Source organism: Colletotrichum destructivum, chromosome 7, assembly GCF_034447905.1.
Source record: "Colletotrichum destructivum chromosome 7, complete sequence".
Classification (NCBI taxonomy): domain Eukaryota; kingdom Fungi; phylum Ascomycota; class Sordariomycetes; order Glomerellales; family Glomerellaceae; genus Colletotrichum; species Colletotrichum destructivum.
The window spans coordinates 186,072-208,449 of NC_085902.1; the positions used below are offsets into that span (position 1 = coordinate 186,072).

The 22,378-nt window shown below is 54.3% G+C and overlaps 8 protein-coding genes across 8 annotated transcripts; 5 read left to right on the forward strand and 3 right to left on the reverse strand.

Annotated features, from left to right (window-relative positions):
- Positions 1-196: 196 nt before the first annotated feature.
- CDEST_10586 (Putative dihydroorotate dehydrogenase, class 2, aldolase-type TIM barrel) lies at positions 197-1,699 on the forward strand (the record flags this gene model as incomplete). Its single annotated transcript, XM_062926742.1, has 1 exon — positions 197-1,699. The coding sequence occupies one exon, from the start codon at positions 197-199 to the stop codon at positions 1,697-1,699; it is 1,503 nt and encodes a 500-aa protein (XP_062782793.1).
- A 1,622-nt stretch (positions 1,700-3,321) lies between these two features.
- CDEST_10587 (Putative isocyanide synthase/Spore wall maturation protein DIT1) lies at positions 3,322-5,103 on the reverse strand (the record flags this gene model as incomplete). The annotated part of the gene is made up of 3 exons (XM_062926743.1): positions 3,322-4,172; positions 4,289-4,669; positions 4,731-5,103. The coding sequence occupies 3 exons, from the start codon at positions 5,101-5,103 to the stop codon at positions 3,322-3,324; spliced, it is 1,605 nt and encodes a 534-aa protein (XP_062782794.1).
- Positions 5,104-6,528: 1,425 nt separating this feature from the next.
- CDEST_10588 (Putative major facilitator superfamily, MFS transporter superfamily) lies at positions 6,529-8,076 on the forward strand (the record flags this gene model as incomplete). The annotated part of the gene is made up of 2 exons (XM_062926744.1): positions 6,529-7,458; positions 7,564-8,076. 2 exons carry the CDS (start codon positions 6,529-6,531, stop codon positions 8,074-8,076), a joined length of 1,443 nt encoding a protein of 480 aa, XP_062782795.1.
- A 1,260-nt stretch (positions 8,077-9,336) lies between these two features.
- On the forward strand, positions 9,337-11,993 carry CDEST_10589 (Putative multicopper oxidase, second cupredoxin domain, multicopper oxidase, copper-binding protein; the record flags this gene model as incomplete). Its single annotated transcript, XM_062926745.1, has 6 exons — positions 9,337-9,532; positions 9,642-9,723; positions 9,947-10,200; positions 10,325-10,457; positions 10,527-11,292; positions 11,364-11,993. The coding sequence occupies 6 exons, from the start codon at positions 9,337-9,339 to the stop codon at positions 11,991-11,993; spliced, it is 2,061 nt and encodes a 686-aa protein (XP_062782796.1).
- Positions 11,994-12,796: 803 nt separating this feature from the next.
- CDEST_10590 (Putative tannase/feruloyl esterase, alpha/Beta hydrolase) lies at positions 12,797-14,420 on the forward strand (the record flags this gene model as incomplete). Its single annotated transcript, XM_062926746.1, has 2 exons — positions 12,797-14,041; positions 14,100-14,420. 2 exons carry the CDS (start codon positions 12,797-12,799, stop codon positions 14,418-14,420), a joined length of 1,566 nt encoding a protein of 521 aa, XP_062782797.1.
- A 297-nt stretch (positions 14,421-14,717) lies between these two features.
- Positions 14,718-15,836, reverse strand: CDEST_10591 (Putative pectate lyase PlyH/PlyE, pectin lyase/virulence factor). The gene is made up of 5 exons (XM_062926747.1): positions 15,577-15,836; positions 15,362-15,516; positions 15,212-15,310; positions 15,102-15,155; positions 14,718-15,051 (listed from the first exon to the last, which is right to left on the reverse strand). Exons 1-5 carry the CDS (start codon positions 15,785-15,787, stop codon positions 14,875-14,877), a joined length of 696 nt encoding a protein of 231 aa, XP_062782798.1. The 5' UTR covers positions 15,788-15,836; the 3' UTR covers positions 14,718-14,874.
- A 3,999-nt stretch (positions 15,837-19,835) lies between these two features.
- Positions 19,836-20,549, forward strand: CDEST_10592 (uncharacterized protein). The gene is made up of 2 exons (XM_062926748.1): positions 19,836-20,025; positions 20,100-20,549. The coding sequence occupies exons 1-2, from the start codon at positions 19,929-19,931 to the stop codon at positions 20,198-20,200; spliced, it is 198 nt and encodes a 65-aa protein (XP_062782799.1). The 5' UTR covers positions 19,836-19,928; the 3' UTR covers positions 20,201-20,549.
- A 349-nt stretch (positions 20,550-20,898) lies between these two features.
- CDEST_10593 (Putative ankyrin repeat-containing domain superfamily) lies at positions 20,899-21,390 on the reverse strand (the record flags this gene model as incomplete). The annotated part of the gene is made up of 2 exons (XM_062926749.1): positions 20,899-21,237; positions 21,325-21,390. 2 exons carry the CDS (start codon positions 21,388-21,390, stop codon positions 20,899-20,901), a joined length of 405 nt encoding a protein of 134 aa, XP_062782800.1.
- Between the last annotated feature and the right edge of the window lie 988 nt (positions 21,391-22,378).

Sequence of the window (22,378 nt, forward strand, 5' to 3'; positions counted from 1 at the left end):
AGACATGACGGGACAAATACAGACCTGGTACGTACCGTATCAATGGACACTGTATCCGCACTGTCCATTGGTCTCAAACTTCGTGCCAAATTCCACTCGACAAGCTTCCCAAACCCTCCCAAACTCCCATCCTCGATCCTCACCCAACGCCGAGCCATTGAGAGCGCTGGCCAGGACCAGCAAACTCTCCTCAGTGATGGCGTCCATCGGTATGCGGTCCGGTCGCGTGCAAGCCGCCCTTCGCACCGCCAGAAACAACAATAACACCATCATCCGCCCGAGACTCTTTCGAGATGCCCCTCGACGTCATGCCTCGACCGGCGCCGGCTCTTCGACCGACTCCCCCTCGGCCGTCTCGGGCTTCAAGACCGGCCTATATGGCGTCGCCCTCGCCGGCTCTCTCTACCTCTCCTACCTCTACGTCACCGACACGCGAGCCTCGATCCACCGCCTGGCGCCCTTGATGATGCGCGTCGTCTGGGCCGACGCCGAAGACGCCCACCACGCCGGCACGAGCCTGATGAAGACGCTCTACGACCTGGGCCTGCACATCCGCGAGCGCGACAGATCTCTCGCCCAACACCCAGCCCTCGTCACCGAAGTCTACGGCACGAAGCTCTCCAACCCCATCGGCATCAGCGCCGGCCTCGACAAGCACGCCGACATCCCCGACGCCCTCTTCGCCCTCGGCGCTGGCCTCGTCGAGGTCGGCGGCTGCACGCCCCGCCCCCAGGACGGCAACCCGCGTCCCCGCGTCTTCCGCGTCCCCGGCCTCGACGGCATGATCAATCGCTACGGCCTCAACTCGCGCGGCGCCGACAGCATGGCCATCACCCTGAGGGAGCGCGTGCGCAAGTTCGCACTCAAGGTCGGTGCCACCGAGAAGGAGGTCCTGGATGGCGAGGCTGGCGTCCCGGCCGGCAGTCTGCTGCCCGGCCGCCTGCTCGCCGTGCAGATCGCCAAGAACAAGGAGACGGACCAGACGGACGTCAACGCCGTGGCCAGGGACTACGTCTACTGCGTGCAGCGCCTCGCGAGGTACGCCGACATCCTCGTTGTCAACGTCAGCAGCCCCAACACCCCCGGCCTCCGCGACCTGCAGGCCACCGAGCCCCTCACGAAGCTGCTGAGCGCCGTCGTCGAGGAGGCGGCCAAGGTCGATCGTAAGGTCCGTCCCAGGGTCATGGTCAAGGTCTCGCCCGACGAGGAGGAGGATGCCCAGGTCGAGGGCATCGTCCAGGCCGTCTGCAACAGCGGCGTCGACGGCGTCATCGTCGGCAACACCACCAACCGCCGCACCGGTATCGTCCCGGACGGCGTCAAGCTCACGGCGACGGAGCAGAAGGCCCTACGGGAGACGGGCGGATACTCTGGCCCCGCCATGTACGGCAGGACGCTCGAGCTGGTCAAGAGATACCGCAAGAAGCTCGACGCCCAGGCCCTGCAGACCGGCTCGCCCGAGGAGGCCGCTGCCATCCCCGCGGCCGACGGCTCCCTGTCCGGCAAGGTCCACGACCTCATCGAGGGCAAGGACACCCCGAGAAAGGTTATCTTCGCGACCGGCGGCATCACAAACGGAGAGCAGGCGTTGAACATTCTGAACGCGGGCGCGAGCGTCGCCATGGTGTACACAGGCCTTACCTACGGCGGCCCGGGGACCATCACCAGGATAAAGAGAGAGATTGCGAATCAAGCGTAGAAATACCAAAAAATAGAATTTGACTGCCCATCACGGGGTTCCTTTCCGTATGAGATTGTCCTGTCCCTCAACGTTGTATAGCTCTGTTGACTTGAATAATCCGCCCGTGCCATGACTAGAACCGTCCAAACCATCACCATTACATACGCCGGTGGCACCGTTCATCATCGCTGTGCATCGCGAACTCCATCCAGTGTACCTATCCGACGATTGTCACTTAGTAAATTCGGGGTCCGAGAATGCGCTTTCCGGCAATCCCCTGTCGCCTAAAAGGGCTTCCTCCCCGGCTGACTGAATCGCGAGTCTGTCAATCCTCTAGGTCTCCCTCGTGGAGACAAATGACCATCAGAGCAAGTCAGTTGAACAGATTGAAGTCGAAGCCGATAGGGGCGGCCATGGCGACTTTGACGGAGAGGGCAACACAGGATCCCGGCAGCCGAAACGATTGTCGGCACGATGGCGGACGAGGCCCATGAAGCGAATCGTCCGAGGGGGCCCTGTGGGGCGGATTGGCCTTCGACCGAAGAATGAGATGGAAGACTTGCATTCTCGTAAAGATGAAGCAGGCTCCGTAGTATGTTGGTCTGTGACGAAAGGAAACGAGTTGCACGCTAGGTCATGCAGCCCGAAGAGCCGGGGGGTCAAGAACGCCTCGAGTTCGTGCGTCTTGGCTCTGTCCGTATTGTATAAGGTCTTTCGTGAATCGATACGAGAGGGCGGCCGAGAAGAAGTATCCGTGGTCATGTGTAGGGCTGTGAGACCAGCTTGGAAATCGACTCTGGTGGGTAGATGTTGTTACCGGAGCTTGAGTTCCCGGAGAGCGTATGCTTGGTTCGATACCAGAGGTCCTTTTCGCCGCAAAGAGAGCGCGGAATCTACAGGATCTCCAGTATAGGCTCCAGGCCCTTCTCCCTTGATTCAGTATTGGTGAATCGTGTCCTCGATGTCGAGTGCCTCGTCGGCCCAGGCTACCATGCACGCGCTCAGCCCGAGGTAGCAGAAGAGCGCGGGCAACAAGGCGATGCAGAAGACGACTAGGTTGGAAAGTCCCTCCATGATTGACAATTTCGAATAGTCAGAGTAATTAGGGGATGAACTTCTTTGCCGGTTTTGGTAGGCAATTACAAGTCTGCCATTGCGATTGTTTCGTTCTTATATGACAATGGGGGGAAGTAGGGGGAGACCCTACCGGAGACAACTCAACAGAGTTGTGGACCACGATGGGCACGACGGTCACGGGTCCAAGGCCGGCGATGAGTTAGAAGTTTCTTGAAGAATTGGGGAAAGGTTATTATCTTCTCCCTTTTGATTACTACTGCCTCTATCTTCCTCGAAAAGATGAGATACAACCAACCATGTATTATGCTGCACTTGAAGTGCTCGGCACACCGGGAAAATCAACTCACTCCCCTTGAACACCGTGTAACCTCCGAGTGAGTGACGCTCACAGCTCTTCACCCCTCTGAGTCTAGCAGAGTTTCAATTATTTTGCGTCTCCTCCTCTCCCAATGCTAATTGTTAAAATCGCCAATGCTCCAACTACCATGAATCCCATGATGGTCCTGAGATACCCCCCCCCCCTGAAATGCAAAGTTGCCGAGTGCTCCTCAGGGCGAGCTTGTTCACTCCTGTCCCTCGACGACGAACTCGGGCGCGTTCTCGAAGCCGACGACCCGGACGGGCTGCAGGCGGGCGAGCCTCACGAGCTTCTCGCGCGCCGCCTCGTCGAGCTTGACGTCCTCGCCCCGGTCCTCGCGGGGGCGGACCTCGATGCCCGTCGGGTAGAGGTGCTCGATCTCGACGTCATCGCCGAGGTCGAAGAGCTCCGACTTCTCGCGGAAGCACCAGGGGCGGCCGCCGCGCATGACGAGGTCGTGGGTATCGCGGACGTCCTTGGCGTGCAGCGAGCGGTAGCCGCCGTCGAGCGAGACGGCGATGGAGCTGTGCCACGGGGTGCGCGGGAAGCCGTCCGGGTTGTGCTTCTCGACGAGCAGCGGCATCGACAGCTTGACGGCGCCGCTCGACGGGTGGATCGACAGGCGGACGTGGTCCGGGCAGGTCGCGAGGATGATCTTGGTGAAGGACTCGGCGCGCATCATCATCTTCATGGCCACCTCCTTGACGACCTTGCGGTACTTGTGGCCCGACGTCGCGTGCGCCGCCACGGGGCTGTTGCGCAGGTCCGTCTCGAGGAACCGGATGAAGCCGCGGTACGTCATGAGCGTGTCGTTGTCCGTCTCCATCAGCGCGCGGACGTCCTTGTCCGGGTCGCCGAACTGCGCCTCGAGCGTCTTGCGGCTCTCGTCCACGAGCTCCATGTACTTCTCCTTGGTCAGAGGCTCGTCCTCCTTGGTGAGGCCGAGGAAGTCCATGACCCGGAGGAGCTTGATACCGTCGTAGCCCTTCTGGGCCGCCATGTCCATGAGCGTCGCGCCGTACTCCCACGTCTCGTCGTCAGAGATGCCGACGACGTCTGTCCGAGAAAAAAGAGTTTGTGTCAGTGACAGCTACCAGGATAAAGGACGAAGGAGAGGAGGAGTTGTGCTGCGCTGTGCTGTGCTGTGCTGTGATGGTGGAGCAAAGACTAACCATTGAAGACGAGACCGTCGGTGGCAATGTGCACCTCGGCGCCGTGGGTGTAGACCTTGCCGATCTCCACGCACAGATCGTTCAGCCGGGCGAGGGCGAGATCCTCGCCGAGGTCAGGCAGAACGCCCGTCACCTTGTCGGTACGGTTGATGCTCTTCCAGGGGAAGGCCGGGATGATCATCTTGACCGACTCGCCCTTCTTGACGTACTCCTCGACGCGGCCGTGGAACATCTTGCGTCCGAGCCACTCGTGGTTCTCCTGGCCCTCGGGGACGATGTGTCGTCCAAAGGCCTGGAGGACGTCCAGGATCTTGTGGGCGATCTGCTCCGTTGACTGCTCAATGGGAGGCGTGGGGAGGGTCTCTGTGATGGTGGGTTGGTCTACATCCACAGCATGTCAGTTGAAAAGAATCTAAGGATTTCAGAGACAGCAGCAACTCACCATCCACGATGGCATCGATGCTCACGTTCCGGAGAGGGCTCTTGAAGGCGCTGAAGGGGCTCTTGGCCGCACTGGCGGGGCTCACGATGACCTGGTCGGAGGTAGTCAACTCGACCGGGTCAATGGGCGAGCCGATTTCGAGGTCGGAGAAGTCGACGCGCATCTGCCTCAGAGGGCTGAGAGGACTCCGCAGGACCGAGGCGTTGAGAGGCGAGATGGCGCTCAGGGGGCTCTTCAACTCGGATCCGAGACTCGGACGCCTGTAGGTCGGGGCGCGGAGCTGGAGCACCGGCCGGCCCACGGGCGCCCCCGGGAGCTGCCGCTTGGCGCCCGTCGAGGACACGGGGGCAGGGGCTGCTGCAGAGATGGCCATTGTGATGGATGGGTGGAAGAAAGAAAAGACGGAGAGAGAGAAGGAGAGAGACAGAGAGGGAGATTGAACAGGGCTCAACACAAGTCTAAAGAAAATGAAAAGATGTAAGATGTGAAAGATATGCTCCTGGTATGAGCAGGACCAAGTAGAAAGTGTGAGCTGAGTTGTTTGATGGCTGATGTTGATGTTTGTTAGTGTAAGCCAGGGGGCGTCTTTGGGGATTCTTCTTATACTTGAAAAAAGGCCCTCAAAGTTAACCAAGATGCCTCTCATCGACAAGACCGAGTACGTGAACATTCGACCCGCGGTCTTCCGGACGCATTCAGACGACTGCCCGGAAACTTTCCCATCGTCGGATTCCAGGCTTGAATCGCTGTGAGCCGTGGCGTCAAGGCTGAGCCTACACACGCCAGGGCTTGCCGCTTGGGGGGCCCAGGACGTGAGCATGCATCGTTGCTTACATGGATTGAGCGTGTGTATCTTGTCTGCATGCACTTGTAACGCAGCCCTAGGGGACGCGTTCTATTCCCTGTCTCTGATCAAAAAGCTTAGGTGAACTCCGGAGCAGACACATCGCGTTGGCATGTACCGCGCTAGAGGCAAAAGCTTTGTCTTACCTCGTGTCAGCAACCCGGTGAACACCTGGCATACATGCCCATACTGGCATGATGGGTATGACTTACAAGTCGTTTTCTCCCCTTCCCCTGGTCGTCCCGGAAGCGCATGCGCCCCCCCCTCCAATGCCGAGATCAGATTGGGGCAGTAGGCGTGAGAATGGATTGGGGAACACGCGTCGATAACACGACCTATCCCTAACCGTCTTGTCAGGCTGAGCGTGGCTTGACCTAGCCGGCGGCAACTTACTTCAGCTAGTACGGAAGCAGACCAGCCAACGGATTTACGCTCCAGATTTAGCGTCGTGCCCTTTGGTCGTACAAAGTTGAAAATGGATCCGGCTGAGTCTAGCTTGAGAAGCCAGAGAAATGCTTCATTCATGGCTGTCGTTGTGAGGAGGGGGAAAGGGGGGGAAGTCTCGTTGTATTCCGGCTTCCTTTCTGTCGTGTGTCCTGAGCACGAAGGCTGAACTTGTACCACCGGCATTGTAAGCAAAGGCGCTGTCTAGAGAACTCAGCCGTATTCCGTTCCCGGAAACTTCCTTTTTTTACCCCTCGATAACAATTTTTGACTAGTCGTAAAGGGATTCAATGGTGAGGAGGGGACGAGTGCTCTGAATCTTGCGATATCGACTTTGTCTTTTGTCGTCGTGATGCCCACCCCTCTGATATCTCATTTTCCAACACTGCCAATGCTGCAACCCCTATTGTTCAACTTCCGATACTCATCCCACTGTTGGAGCTCTTACATTCTCAAACACTCCCTCAACTGATTCACTCTTGACGCGTCAGTTTGCGTATCTCCGCGGTGATGGAGAAAATCATTGCACCCGCCCCCATTGTCCAGAGCGTAGGATACGACGACGCTCACCATCAGCCGGTGCTGGCCGGGGATCCCGTCAACGACGGTGGCAGCCACAACCAAACCATCATGTCGAGCAACGGTGATGGCCACCCGCGCCCTCAGAGTCAAAGTCTCTCCGAAGGCCGGCAACGATCGGTGCAGACCGACGAAGAAAAGGCCGAGCTCGTGCCCCCTATCGCCGACGGGCCGGACGGCGGTTTCCAGGGTTGGATGCAGGTCCTTGCGGCCTTCCTCCTCGTGTTAGACGGTTTCGGCTTCATCACGGCCTTTGGGGCTTTCCAGACGTACTATCGCAATCTCCTACCGGAGAGCGTGAGCGCCCAGGCCATCTCCTACATCGGCTCCATGCAGATCTTCCTCCTCTTCCTCCTCGGAACCATCAGCGGCAGGCTCATCGACGCCGGGTACTTCAGGATCACCCTGATCACGGGCTTCGTTTTCCAGATCGGGGGCGTCTTCGGAGCCTCGTTCTCCAGCCAGTACTGGCAGTTCCTCCTCTCGCAGGGCATCGCCACGGGCATCGGCAACGGCATGCACTTCACGGCCCTCGTCTGGTTGGTCTCGCAGTACTTCACCAAGAAGCGGGGGTTGGCGCTCGGCATCAGTTCCTGCGGTGCCCCCATCGGCGCCGTCATCTTTAGCCTCATCGCGCGCCAGATGCTCAAGGAGAACACGGGCCACGAGTGGACGCTCCGTGTCATGGGATTCCTGATCCTCGCCGACAGCATCATCATCTTCCTCATTGCTCGGCCCAAGGAGGCCACGCGCAAGGGAGGGCCCCTGCTGGAGCTGGCGGCCTTCAAGGAGTTACCGTACCTCCTTTTCACCGTCGGCATGTTCTTCGCCCTCCTGGGCGTCTACTTTGCTTACTATTACGTATGTGCTCGCACAACAAGAGTTTTTTTTTTTATTTGTGAACGAATCAACCCGAACCGCTAGGCTGGCTGGCTGACTGACTGACTGACTCCTCCTTTTTCCCAGGTCCCCAACTTTGCCCGTGACAAGCTCAAGCTCGATTCAGACGGTGCCCTGACGGTTCTCATCGTCATGTCGGCCGTGGGGATCCCCGGACGACTGATCCCGCCGTTCTTCGCCGACAAGAGCATCAAGCCCCTGAGGACGCTCGTCATCTCCCTGCTCTTCTGCAGCCTCAACCTCTTCGCCTGGATCGCCGTGACTTCGACGGCGGGTCTCTACGTCTGGGTTGTCGCCTATGCCTTCACGGCAAACGCGGTGCAGACGTTGTTCACGGCCTCCATGGGCGAGGTGACGTCCGACATGTCCAAGCTCGGCGTGAGGATCGGCATGGTCTTCACCGTCGTCAGCTTCGCCTGCTTGACGGGGCCCCCCGTTGGCGGGCGTCTCGTCGAGGTCGGCGGAGATAACTACGCTTACGCGCAAATATTTGCCGGCGCGTCCATGCTGTTGGGCGGTCTGCTTGTAGCGTTGGCAAAGATGAAGCAGGTCGGCCAGAAGGAATTCTGGCGGATCTAGACCAGAACCTGCCCGATGTTTGAGACTTACGAGTAGTATTTGTTGGCACATGGGCGCGTGGGTTAAAGCATTTGAGCGGCGTTTCATTCTTTTCTCTCACTTGTCGCGTACTGCACGTGTCTGGTGTGATGGATTCTTTCGGGCGACGGGTTGCTTGTTCGTATAGCTATGGAACCTATAATAACAGCCAGCATAGAATGGATACATAGCTGTCATGATGTTTCGAAGCTGTGGCAGTCTACTGAAAAACAGGCACCAGCTCATGATGAAGGCAAACCTACATGTGATGCCGTTGGGAAAGGGAGACGATCTGCGCCGTTCGGAGAGTTTCTCTCGTTGCCTCCCGTTGAAGCATACAGCCCTCCCTACCCTAGAGCTTCAAACCCATTCCACTGCACTGACACGAATGACATGCAGAAAAGCGGAGATTGGCACATTCTTTCCTCCACGGGGGAGCGGCAAAACCCCTAGATGCTGGCGGACACAACCGAGTGGAGGGGCGCGCGCTAAATGTCCATCGTGGCTTTCTGTCATGCCTGTCATGTTGTTGGGCTGAATAGCTTGGGAGACTGCTGCTTTGAGCATGCATGGCGGGCTTTACGGCCTGGACCCTTTCTCACGACCAGAAGGACGATCTGTTTGCAGCACAGCACACGAACCCAGCTGAGTGGCAAAGTTCAGACCGGTTCGTTAGATAGCGCATCGAAGAAGCCCATTCGAGAATCGTTCGAGGGACGCAAGCAACCAACCCAGCACTCGAAGGCTGAGGCTAGAGTAGTCAGAACGGGAACCAACAAGTTAGCTTCCATCTTTAATTCTTTATGGGAAAAGCGCCCATCCCCGTCTAATGGTACTGACTGGGGAGTCTGTCACTCGACTAACCAAACCTGGCATAGCCAGAATAGCTCATTCCGACGCCCTCCTCTAAATGGCCAAGCATGCCACACTTTGCTCGAGTGACACAACACCGTCTGAACAGGTCCAGAACTCATAAATTAGGATTCGATAATGGGAATGTCTCAAATCTGCTTTGCAATGAAGCCAGAGAAACAAGATCAACGCCAGCTTACAACAGGGTCAGGGTCCAGGTCCAACAGCCAAGCAAATCGGCAGATATTGGCTTGGACAGCTATCCATCCTGCGGACAATGGATTCTCGGCAGCAACCCGCCCTGACTCGGGATCTGCAGACCGACCTGCGGGATCCGCAAACCTGCAAGCCTCTAAGCTTGCTAGCCTGGAGAACACTTCCAAGACATCCATGCCGGCAGCCCTAGCGGTCGAAGTGGTGGTGCATAGCAACCATGCGGTGCCAGGCATTGTGGCGTTGACCGCGTGCGGCAACATTTTCGAAGGCTGGCATTTCAGCTTCAAGCCCCGTGTAAGCCCTGAGTCGTTCAACCGTTCAGCCCGGCCGAGCGGGTTAGCCACCACCAACGTGCCACCTCGGAAACACCGTGCGACCACCGGGATTCCGATGCTCTACCTTTTTTTTTTTTTTTTTTTTTTTTCCCTCCCTCGCCTTCTGTTTGGCGTTGCCCTGCCATGAACTAACCGTTTTCGCAGGGATGTTGAATGTCGCCAGCCGTCTGGGCTGTTCGGTGAATTCCCTTGAGAAAACATGTGGGAAAATGAGCATGAAGGGGGAGTATGAATGTTCTAGTGCGAGCCGTTGAGCTATAAGTTGGGCACCGACGTCGACTTTGGATCAGATATTTTCAGGATCAACTGGTTCAGTCTATCTACCAAGTTCCCTTTCTCATTTCTTAACAAATTGTGGAACACAGCATCATGAAGCCGTCTGTAGCAGCAGCCCTCAGGTATGATCTTCGACCAGAACTTGGTCTTCGTCAGCACTAACATGAACTAAGGCTGTGCGGCCTCTTTTTGGGTCTTTCGCAGACCGTATATGCCAATCCTGAAGCCCCAACGGTTGTCTCCAAGGCTGAGCCGACACAAACGTGCTTCCCTCCCTATCTGGGATACAGGTCCGACGGCAAGAAGTCGACTCCCCCGTGGGGCAAACGGACATGCGAGTCCGACCCTGATGACGTGCCCAAGACTGGTGTTACTCGGAAATACGAATGGACGATTCAGAGGGCAGTGCTGGCACCGGATGGATTTGGTATGTTGCATCCGCCGCTGATTCTGATTCTGCCGGCCTACACGACCGACCTATCAAGCGTTATGCCACTTACATACACGGTACACCACGAGAACCCATGGCTGACCGCCCACAAAATCTACAGAACAGGAACTTCTCACTGTCAATGGGCAGTTTCCCGGACCCCTTTTGGAGGCCAACTGGGGTGACATGGTCGAGGTCACTATCCACAACAACATCACCGGCCCGGAAGAAGGCACGGCAATGCACTGGCATGGGTGAGTTCTTGGCCACGAGAAAATGCATGCAGCTGCCTCCGATCCCTTCAATGCTAACGTTGCATGCAGGATTCATCAGCAAGGCACTGGCCTCATGGACGGAGTCAGCGGCATCACTCAGTGCCCCATTGTACCCGGCGGTAGCTTCACTTACCGGTGGAGGGCCAGCACGTACGGGTCGACGTGGTACCATGGCCATCACGCACTGCAGTATGGCGGAGGGCTCTGGGGCCCCCTGATCATCTACGGCCCGTCTCATGTCAAGTACGACTTCGACCTCGGGCCCGTCACGCTTTCCGACTACTACCACTACCCTTACGAGAAGGTCGCCCAGGATGCCATATCGACCAGCACCGATCCCAATGTCTACGCCCCGAAGTCGAACAACCACCTAATCAACGGGATGAACAACTTCAACTGCTCCTTGGCGCCCGCGGACAAGACTTGCACTCCCGACGCCGAGCGCGCATCCCTCAGGTTCAAGTCTGGCAAGGTTCACAAGCTCCGTCTGATCAACACCAGTGTCGAAGCCATGCAGATCTTTTCCATCGACGGCCACAAGATCATTGTCACCATGGTGGACTTTGTCCCCGTTGAGCCTTATGAGGTGGAATATGTCATTCTCGGTGTCGGAATGAGAGCCGAGGTCCTTGTCAAGGGCACCGGAGACCCCACGCAGTCGTATTACATGCGCACCAGAATTCAGTGTTCGGCTACCAACGCCAACCAGACACTCGGCACAATTTACTACGACGAGACGCCCGTCTCCGTCGTACCAGAGATCAAGACCGTTGCCGCTCTGCCCATACTCAACAGCACGGTTAGCTGTGGCGATGTAAGTGTCAACTCTAGCCCACCTCCTAAAGGATTTCGAGACTGACTCCGATTCTCTCTCCACTTCCATAGCCCGACCTTCTCAAGAAGAAGCCAATCTACAAGAAGAGTGTCCCCAAGCCTGACATGACTCTTCTCTACGACATCACATGGGGAGTGAACGCCAGCGGCAACCATCAATGGCTGATGAACGGCGTGACCTTCTTGGCCGACTGGAGCCGCCCTCTGTACATCGAGGCGGTCGACGGCAACGCCGAGTACCTCAAAGACCCCCATCACATCATGGCAACGATCCCCGACGACGTCCGTCACGTCCGCGTCATCATCAACAATCACTTCTCAATACACCCCATGCACATCCACGGCGGCGACTTCCAGATCCTGAGCGAGTCTAGCGACTACTACAACGGCACAGGCACGATCGAGTACCCAAAGAACCCGGCCCGCGCCGACACGGAGCTCCTCCGCCGCTACGGCCACCTCGTCGTGCAGTTCGAGGCCAAAAACCCGGGCGTCTGGAGCTTCCACTGCCACACCGCCTGGCACGCTAGCGTCGGGCTGTACATCAACTTCCTCGTCAAGCCCAAGACCGTCGCCAAGGCCAAAATCCCCGACGACGTCCGGGAGGTGTGCCGGGCCTGGGACGAGTACAAGAAGTTGAACGGCGCGAACGCCACGCCGTTTGACAGTGGACTCCGATAAAAACAAAATTGGTGGTTTTTCACAAGGAGATTGCACTTCTTTCTTGGTGGCTCGATTTCTTGCATAGCGTGGAGCAACGTTCTCTAGCCCTCCTTAATAATGTCTAATTACTACTATTCAGCTGACGAGTGTTTGGAAATTGTCAACAGTGAGTGACCTTGAATTTTCTAATCGCGGATCTGATGTGGATGACCCGCCTGCTATCAAGGAATGCATGCTATCCATGTGTTGCTGTTGAGGTCACTACCACAACTTGTTACATCCCTTTGATGTATGACTGATTTCTTCAAATATCATCTACCCAGCTTGCACGGGATAGATTTTTGTGGGTTGAACATTGCCCAAGGTTGGTTAATACGTCATTCACGCAGCTTGTCTTCGGGTGGCCTCGCGGAAATGTGTGTTGTCCCTCTTCGGTCAAGCCAACCAACCCGATTAACCCGCGTAACTGGGAACGGCCGACCCGAGCGCTCGGATAGAGTTGACAGCACCCGTACAAAGTACGCCGTATTGATGCTAGAACCCGGCCGGGTCCGATGCCCCATTCATTGTGCCTCCCCCACCTATGCAGGGAATCCAAGCGAATATCACATCACGCTTCAATTAGTTCAAGATGTGGGTTGATGTTCTTAACTTGAGAAACGTGAGCAAGTATAAGATAAACTGTCCGACAGCCCCCAAGCTGCTTCATGTCAACCAAAGCTCATCCTACTCTAACGGTCCTTGCGAATATCTCTTAACACCTACTGTCGCTTCCGCGCTACATCCGTTCCCGGTACCTTACACTCTCTTTACCCTTCACAATGGCCTTCAACTCGACGGCGGTCTTGGCTTGTTCCTCTTCGACTATTCCACTGCCAACCGTTTTCGGCACCGAGATCCTCTCTTTGGAGGCTACCCAAGTCAGCAACTTCAGCCGAAATGTTGGCACGGGGCTGTACATGAATCACGCAGGCGTAGACGTCCAAGGAGCCAACTTCTGCAACGTCTCCATCTCATACACCCACCCTGGTCAGAACGACACTGTAAACGTGCAGATGTTTCTCCCTTCCGAAGGCTGGAATGGTCGCATGCAGGCCATTGGTGGCAACGGCTGGCAAGCTGGGCTCAACTTCGTCACGCTGGCAGGCATGACTGCAGCCATGGGTGAGGGTTACGCTTCTCTCTCGACCGACGCCGGTCTTGGAACTGCCGAGTCTGCAACCTGGGGGCTCCTTAGCCCGGGGAACCCCAACCGTTACTTGCTCCAGAACCTCGCCGCTACCACTCTCAACGACCTCTCTCTCATCGGCAAGAACCTCATCAACAGTTTCTACGGCGGCCCGCCTGTGCACTCTTACTTCAATGGCTGCTCCCAGGGCGGCCGCCAGGGCATGATGCTCGCGCAACGATACCCAGAAGCCTTTGACGGTATTGCTGCGTCTGCTCCGGCCATCAACTGGAGTCAGCTCTTTGTGGGAGATCTCTGGGCCAACGTAATCATGAACACGGAGGGAATTTTCCCGCGAGCCTGTGAGATGCAAGCCATCAACGAAGCTGCCATAAAATCTTGCGATGCCAACGATGGTCTTGTCGATGGCCTCATTGCCGACCCCGACTCTTGCGATTTCGACCCCCTGACCCTCGTTGGTACCAGCATCAACTGCACCGAGACGGGCAAGGACATGACCATTTCCGCTGGGGCTGCCCACCTCACACAGCAACTTTGGGATGGACCGAAGAAGGCCGATAACACTTCCACGTGGTTTGGGTTCCCCAAGGGTACCGTTCTATCCTCTACCGATACATCTTCCGGCGGCACCGTTGCCCTGACGACCTGCACCGACGACGGCATCTGTCATGCCTCTCCTTTGGTCCTCTTGACTGACTGGGTAACCAAGTTTGTTCTCAAGGACGACACCATCGACATCTCCAAGCTCACGCGCAAAGATTTTGAGACCTTGTTCCACGCTTCCGTCAACGAGTACAGCAGTGTCATCGACACCAATGACCCAGACCTTTCCGCCTTTCGCGCTCGCGGCGGCAAGATTGTGGGCTATCACGGCCTTGTAAGTGGATTAGGAGCCATACCGCCCGCGTCAAGTTATCGTTCTAACACAGAGGCAGGCGGACAGTATCATCACCCCGGCATCGACGACGCACTACTACGACGCCGTGACCGCCCGTGACGCCGACGTCCACGACTTCTACCGCGTGTTCCTCAGCCCCGGCCTCGGCCACTGCTTTGGCGGGAACGGCGTATTCCCCACGGGAACCTTCGACGCCATGCGCGCGTGGGTCGAGAACGGTACTGCGCCGGAGACGCTGAGCGCTGTCAGTGTCGGCACCTCGCCCGTTCTGAACCGCACTCTGTGTCCCTACCCACTCAAACAGACTTATGATGGCGTTGGAAACGCCACAAACGGCGAGGGATTTACTTGCGCTTAAAAGCGTCGTCTGGTGGGCAATATGCCCCGTGCCTAGAGGAAGTTACGTTTAGACGTTTTGGTGTCGAGAGTCTGGTAAACATCAGTCAAGGCGTTGCAACGAGGTCGTTCTTTTCGACGATGACGTATTTGTAAATATCTAATGATACGAAGTCCAACTTGAGGAAGTTGGTGATAGTGTTGTTGTCGCTTGTAATTATTAGACATGTGGGTCGCTTTAACTGGAACCCCTTATGAGAGAAGATGGCGGCTATAATCACCACAAGATACTCTGAAAGATTATCTGAAAAATGATAGGCCGGTTACAATTGAAGAAACTCTGCTAGCCAGCGAGCCCTTTCTCATCTGTGAGTTCACCCCCATACCGAAACTAACTGCAAAAATTCTACTTCCGAACTATGAACTGGGTAGCATGACTATGATCCAGCAAGCGCTTCCTGCATTGGAAATACAAACTAACAAGCGCCATCCTTAACGCCGGGACCACTGTAGTTCTGGCAAGGGGTTTTGGCATCGGTACAAACATTGACGAGCGTGGCCTTGTCCCCGTTGGACTTGGTTATTCCAGCCACCTCGCCTCCCTTACGAGCGGTGACACCCTCGATGTACACCTCACGAGCGCATTTTCCACACTGAAGATAATTAGCGCGTCTCATGGATGGAAATCTTTGAGTGAACTCACAGTTCCGCATGAACGGTAAACCTTTCCATAGTCTTCGGCGTAGAAGTTGATGATCTGGTATTGACAGTTAATATATAACGCAGATGTGAGTGTGGTTGTCGTCAACCTACGTTGACGCGGCCGCAGCCGTTGTGTTGGATGATTTTGTCGGAGGCATGGTAGGCACCGCCGCCAACAATCCAGGTCACGTCACCGGCCTTGTCCTCTTTCTGTATTGCAATCAGCATGTTATAGAAGGTTGGTAGAAAGAGAGAACCTACGATGGAGATGGCGTCCTCACAAACGTCCTCGAACCAGACGAACTCAATGTTGCAACCGCCTCCCAGGCAATATACGCCCTCACCGGCAGTCTTGCCAATAATGACATTCCGCAGAGTAGCTCCTTTCTCGAGGACGAAAGCGGTATCAGCCTCACCTTGGTGGAGTTATTAGAAATAAATCCCCAGCCATGTGAAGTAACAAGAGCATTTCGTACCTCCTTCTTGCTGGCTTCTGCAAGAGGTGGGATTCCTATCGTACTTGGCCCAGCCGCCATCAAAGACTTCACCGGACTTGACGTAGATTGGGGCAGAGATCGCCTTGTTGGAAGTAGCCTTTGGCAGTCCTCCGGTATAACCCAAGCAGGCTAAGCCCGTGGGGAGAGCCGCGAGGATGGTGATCGTGAGGGCTCCGACGTTCGCAAACATATTTTTGGACTTGATGGTTCCTCGATGAAGTGCTAGATATGCAAGGGAATTTGTGGCCAGCGAATACCTGCTCTATGGACCGTAGCTCATTCATTTATATATATATATGCCGGAAGTATCCTGTAAAGAGGATGAACAGCGTTGCTGATTCGTGCGCATGGAACTTTGAAGCCAAGAACGAAGGATCAAAAACTAACAGTCGCCTGCAATTCTATCTCAGTCGTGGGAAAATAGGGAACTGGTCGCGTGGTTCTCGAAACGTTACAGGTTCCTTGTACGAGCCTTGGGAATTGCAAAAACTGAGGGTACCATCACCAAGGATCATCTATCTATTATCCGGTCCAAGGACATTTAAGTGAGTTCTCCGAGCATGGGGTCGACATGTTAGTCCCACCAATAGAATGTTGCCAAGAGCATACATCAAGTATGTGAACTTGGCTTTGGCCTAGTGAGGCAACCAGCTCACGAAGCCGAGATCGTCGCGGTGTGGCTGCGGGCTTCTCCGTGCGGCGGGGATTGATCCGTATAGAGAAAGCCAAGAACGAAGAACAGCAAGCCAAAGATGGCTGTTGGAAATAGCCAAGACGACTCCCCTGTTCTCTGGCTGGCTACGGCCTGGGTCTTGTGACAGGAAACTCGTACCAGAAGTCAGGCGACCGACTTGTATTTTTACAATCCAAAACGAACGAGGAAGAAACCAAAAAAATGCTCGGGACAGGGTGACATTCATTTGCACCATTGTTCCAGCAGGAAGTGGCCCTTTGTGTCTCGCTTGGATTGCTGATGATCTACGACAACGGATTATATGACCTCAAGGGCGATTTGCGGACCTCATTCAGCCACACCATGAAACACACATTAGAACATATGAAAGTCTCAAAGAAAAGTTCAGACAAATGGAAGACTGGGAAGAACTCAGCATGGATCAGACACCATGTTTGACGAGGCTAAGCACGCAGAGTCAGGCTCCGTCTTGGCGTGTAATAACCGGCAAAGATCTACGTACTGAATAAAACCGCTTCCCGCGCGGCAGTCGAAGACGCCTAAAAGTTACCGACTTATTTGGAACCACGTGGAAGAGGCACTTTGAACTTCTGTGCGGGCATCAGCGAATCCTATTCGAGATAGGGTATGGGGCAACGATCAGTAGTCTCTAACGACGATGCATCGAAGACCAAATGGCCTCGGTATTTTATTCAAGTGTATCAGCTGCATCCGCTTTTGCCCCGGGAATGAAAACCCCGAACTGACAAATGTGTACTCTCTAATTTGTCATCTAAATTTTCCATGGACCAGGAAACGCAAATTGGGCTTGAAGTCAACTGTGTCAATGGTTCCAAACCATGTGTTGGTATATCAATCACATCATCGAAGGAAGTTCTAACAACCGGAAGGACTATGAATCGGGTTCCGGATTGCTGCCACAAATACTTGCGTGGCACCATAAACTGAGTCTTTCTAACAACGTCAAATTGGACGCTATGTACTCGATTTTGATGTATGTCTTTGAAATGAAAAGTCCGCATGAGATCGGTGACTGAAATGCGACGTGCGTTGCAGAGTTAACAGTCCGTTTGATGTGTCTAAACAGCCAGCCACACTAAATGAACACATAGCTCATGACGAAATCTCTATACGCCAACCCGCGCAAGACAGGGAAGAGAATTTCACAAATAACTCAATTCTCATCGAATTCTGTGCCGAGGAGAAAGCGACCGAACAACTCTGTGTCAAAACCCAGCAACGTAGTAAAATCCTAACACTGTGTTTCTTGTTTGGAAGCGATATCATTTTTCACGAGAAATTGTAGGGTCCGACTGATGACAAGGTCTGCTACCCACTGGAGCACGAAACCCTGAGCCAACACACAACATTGTCAGTTGAAATAAACTGAACGAAAAACAGAGAACTGTGTCTAACCTGCGCAAACAGACGGGTAGTAGTTGGCTTCTTTGACGTCGTTCGAGGGAACCGCTCGTCCAAGCGCGTTCCGGGCCATCGCTGAGAATAACAATATTATTGCCCCGGCTGTGGTATGAATATTCATGGTTGCTAAAGTTCTAGCTGCGTAGCGTAGGTTTGAAGACGAGTCGAACAGCAAGGGTTTTATACCCGAATGATGAGAAAGAGAGCGGCCAGACTATTTCATAGAATTTCGGATGGGCTGATTCTGCAGCGATTCAAGGCCCCTGGATTCGATTTTAATAAAATAAGATGAAAATGACACAGTGATGTTTTGGTTTCCGCCCCCGTGATATGCAAACCCCCAACTGCCCCCAAACCGCCGCTTCGTCTAGTCACCGATCCTGCATGACACCACCCACTTAAAATCGTCGAAGGATTGATGCATGGGGCCATAGAAGGGTTGAAACCGGCGACTAAAAGAAGTATTCGATAGCGCCTTTTCTCCAAGAGAAAGGTATCGATGGATCGTTAAAAATAGGTTTGAAGGGTTGGCTAGAGCGGCGAGCTCGCCAGGAGGTGGCTTTGCGAGGCCTTAGACCAGACCTGGACCGTGTTCCCATCGCCAATGGATTGTCATCGGAGCTAAATCTTGAGGGAGTGATCACGAAACGTTCCCCCTACGTATTGGCCTAAAGTCACTCCAACGCTTCTCGCTTTTCCGAGGGCTCTACAGAGTACCTGTTGTTGGATGCCCAGCTAGATTCTGGGAGGAAAGTGGAGTGGGCGACAGAATGTACCAATCAGATCTTGTGGATATTTGGTCTTGCAAATCACGGCCGCCGTCAGAAAGCTCCCCCTTGCTTCGAACCTCCTAGACTAGATACTCATCACAACCGGTGAATAATAACACCAGCACTGCCCTACTCGTTCGAATCGATCAAGTGACCCTGTGAGAGTAACACCAATGGAGTCAGGGTGGACGGACCAAGTATGCAGTGGCCAAGAATCCTGCCCAAGGCCTCAACCCAGATCATCAGCCCACCGCCCGGGATGAGGCGATCCCCACTTGATTAGTGAACGGCCGGCCAAGCCGGTCGACTTCCGGTATCTGTATACTTCCCCTCCTGCCCCGATGGTTTTGGTTAGGGACTTTTCAGGCGGTCCATCTGTGGAGTGACCCATTGATAGGGTGACGCGTAAGTGAGTGCTTTGACTAACCGTCAGGCTAAAGGCTTCCTTCTGTTTTCTTTACATATTGTGTATTTGTGCGACCTCAAGAGAGACCGCTTTGGCTACGTACCTAGGTCGGGTTACAGGCTCCATTGATAACAGTCGTTTACAGAGCTTCTAACGATAATGTAAACCCAAGATAGAGAAGCACTATTGGCTAGAGAATCTACATCATGTTTAAGTTGAAAGATGACCTTCTAGATTGCTTACGCTCGCTCACTCTGACGTAGCTGTGTCGGCAATTGATGACCAGGGCGCGCTACGGGGAGTTTTTAGAGTATATTTGATGCCTGCCGAAGTACTTTAGATAAAGAAGACTGCCTGCCGAAAGCTTCATACGTTAGTGTAGAAAGATACACCTTTTCTTCCTGGTAGTATTCGTACTGAAGGGGGAACCCTCATGGGGATGACCCCCTTTCCCCTCAGGTTACGTGGATGCCCCTCCTCCCACCACTCAGGGCCAGGTCGGCCCCGTCGTATATATCTCACAGCCGACATGACACATGCTGTTACTAGGCAGTGACCCTGTATTTGCAAACCATTTTGAGATTATTAATCGTACAAATTGTGCTATTGGCGCGGGACTTGTAATCGGCGAGGGTATATAATTACCCGAAGACTGGCAGCCCTGTTACCTCGTAGTAGTAGTGGACTTTCATTAACCAAAACCGGATCAGCAGGCCATTTTGAGATGTGCCGTTGCAGATATCTGCATGTAGACCCATTGTGGTCTTATCTCAATCGTCATCAGCTGAAGCCGGTAGAGGTTCTGGCCCGTACTCCGCCATCAGCTGATCATCCAGATATTCCATGACACTATTCTCTTCGTGACATATTTTCCTGTATCTATGGTGGAGGACTGTTGTAGAGTAGCCACTTGTCTCGACTGCCAACAAGTATAAGAACTTCGAGAGTAACTCTCCTCGCCAATAGATGGTTTCTTCAAACTTCATCCAAAACTTCCTAACAGTCCCCAAGAAAACGACTACACGCAAATCTCATCAAGATGCAGTTCTTCACCGTAGTCCTTGCCTTGGCCGCCACGGCCTTTGCTGCCCCCAACATCGCTGAGAGACAGAACACCGGCTGTTTCGGTGCTGGCCGTAAGTTCCTCGGCCTTTCCCAGTCTTTGCAGGAGAAGAATAGAACCATACTGATCTTTTGGGATGTCTGACAGAGGAATGCATTTCAACCTCCGACTGCTGTAACTACCAGACTGGTGCCGGAGGTGCCTGCGTTTGGGCATCCGACACCGCCAGCACCGGCAAGTGCACCTAAGTGGCATGGCCGCGTGGGTCTCTGGACACAGTAAATTCTCGACGTCACGAAATAGACCCTCCCAGTACGACACATATTACCACAATGGCATCGAATTTGCTGGAAATGGCCTGAGATGCTGAACAACGGAGCTGGATCAATAGCAGGGAGGCAAACACCACAAGACCGAAAACAGTATGTTGGACCATGTAGTCTGGATTGCCAAATGAAACCCATATCTGGAAAAAATCTCTCCAATGTCGCCAGCTTCGGGATTGTTGTCTGTCCTGGTGTTCGAAGATAGTCGAGGAATTGTTGAATGACAGCCGCTGTTGTTCTGGAGCTTTCAATTGCACCAGCCAAAACATCCACAACCATTTCCTTGTGTCTCTCTGTCAGTGAATCCACATGGTCTACTAGGAAACCAATTTGCTGGAGAACGTAATATATGAAACCAAAATTACCCGTGCCTCCCGCTCTATACAGTAAGGATGAGACTCCGAAGTGAGGCTGGTCATTGTCTGTTCCGTTCTTCATGTCGCAGTGCCGCATGAGCACCTTGAATGTCGGCAAGTGGCCAACACCTGCGGCCATTTCCAACAGAGAATCCTCCAACTTGCGGTAGTATCCTCGTTTGGAAAGATATATCTGGCCCGTTTCAAGAAGCCACTCAACCAGTGCCGTGCGATTGTTCTCAGCGGCAATGGTGATCGGGGTTGTTATCTTTCGTATTGGTAGGTGTTTTCACTGGGGCTTGGTTGGCAGTAGCCATGCTGACATGCCTCGGGCTCTGGGTATGTGTACCAGTCCGGCTGCACATCTTTCCCACCGACCAGGAACATGTTCGGGTCTACTCCAGCCTCGACAAGGAGTTCCACGATTCGGACGTCGCCTAGAATGCTGGCCGCATTGAGGGTCCGGCTCGACGGGTTGCCCAGTTCGTTGACCTCAAACGGACCGGCACCGGCATCCAGAAGCGCCTCAATGACAGGAGCATGGCCAGCCTTGGCGGTGAGCCATAGCAGTCTGTGACCGGTGTTTGGGGACGCCGTAAATGCCTGTAGAGAAAGACGCATCTGGGCGCGAACATCGATGTCAGTGTGGTCAGATAGGTACTTCGTCGCGTGATGCGGGCCATAAGGGACGGCGTTTGTAATGGTTGCGTTGCGCACTTGGGTCCCAATTCGGTGCCGCACTCTGCCTTGGCACATGATCCCACTCGCAGCATTCAGCGACGTTGGGTATTCTCGGAGACGAAAACGTTGACCGAAGCCACAAGTGGCAGAAAGAGAACCAAGTTGAGGGAGATTCGAATCGGCTGCATTTTACAAGCTCTCTGACATGAAGACCGCTAAAACACTCCTCATGATCGAATATAATGTGGCCAAGTTGTTTTTGGATCCAAGACTCTTTTGTTGAGATCCATTCTTGCCTTGATGATGCCAGAAGTCGCTAAATTTAGGCAGGCAGGACTTCAAGAACCTGCTTCGTGTTCACATCAGCCTGGCAAGAGAGATGGAGACTTGTCCAGATTCATCCTAGTCCCTTCATCACACCAAGCGGCCTCAAAGCTGCTGCTACGTTGACCATCACACATCACCACCTGCAACCGGCTACCATCTTTTTTCCTTCTTAAAAGGCCTAGATCAGCCATGAGGAGAGATCAGAAGATGTCAGACTGGAACTGGAGGGAGAAGATGTTGGCTTTGCTGGACAGCCACCCTGCCCATCTTTGCACACTAATTGCTTAGTCAAGGCTACACTCACTTAAATAGGATGCACAGTATTCTTTGGCGACTCGTTTTCAGAAAGACGGCCCCAAGTCATTCGAAAAGTACAATCTCCCCCCCCCCCCCCCCCCCCCCACCCCCCTTTTCTGATCTCAGTACCCAGCCAAATGACCGAATCTTCCTGGGAAGCATCCGCAACAGCCCGCTTGGAGTAAACGACAGAGTCATCGGTCACTTGTTCAAAGCCTTCACCCGGAGATATCCTAGAGGACGCGGGAATCAAAGTCCTAGAAACGAACATGTTGCTCCGCGAAATCAAAAAGTTGTCTTGGAACGTCGAACTATGGATAAAGTTTCTGTCCATCTTCCACGGCTCCATCGGCGCCCACCATGACCAAGGCCTAGAAATAGAGTACGGGATCACTAACTTGAACACCGTCACGCTCTCTGCTGTGCTCGGGCATGGGAG

Excerpts from the sequence above, each read along its gene's own strand:
- CDEST_10592 (XM_062926748.1), top strand. The coding sequence starts at position 19,929 with ATGCAGTTCTTCACCGTAGTCCTTGCCTTGGCCGCCACGGCCTTTGCT. Across the intron at positions 20,026-20,099 it reads CGGCTGTTTCGGTGCTGGCC|AGGAATGCATTTCAACCTCC; the intron begins GTAAGTTCCTCG and ends GATGTCTGACAG.
- CDEST_10591 (XM_062926747.1), bottom strand. The coding sequence starts at position 15,787 with ATGTTTGCGAACGTCGGAGCCCTCACGATCACCATCCTCGCGGCTCTC. Across the intron at positions 15,311-15,361 it reads GTGAGGACGCCATCTCCATC|AAAGAGGACAAGGCCGGTGA; the intron begins GTAGGTTCTCTC and ends ATTGCAATACAG. Across the intron at positions 15,052-15,101 it reads TTTACCGTTCATGCGGAACT|TGTGGAAAATGCGCTCGTGA; the intron begins GTGAGTTCACTC and ends AATTATCTTCAG.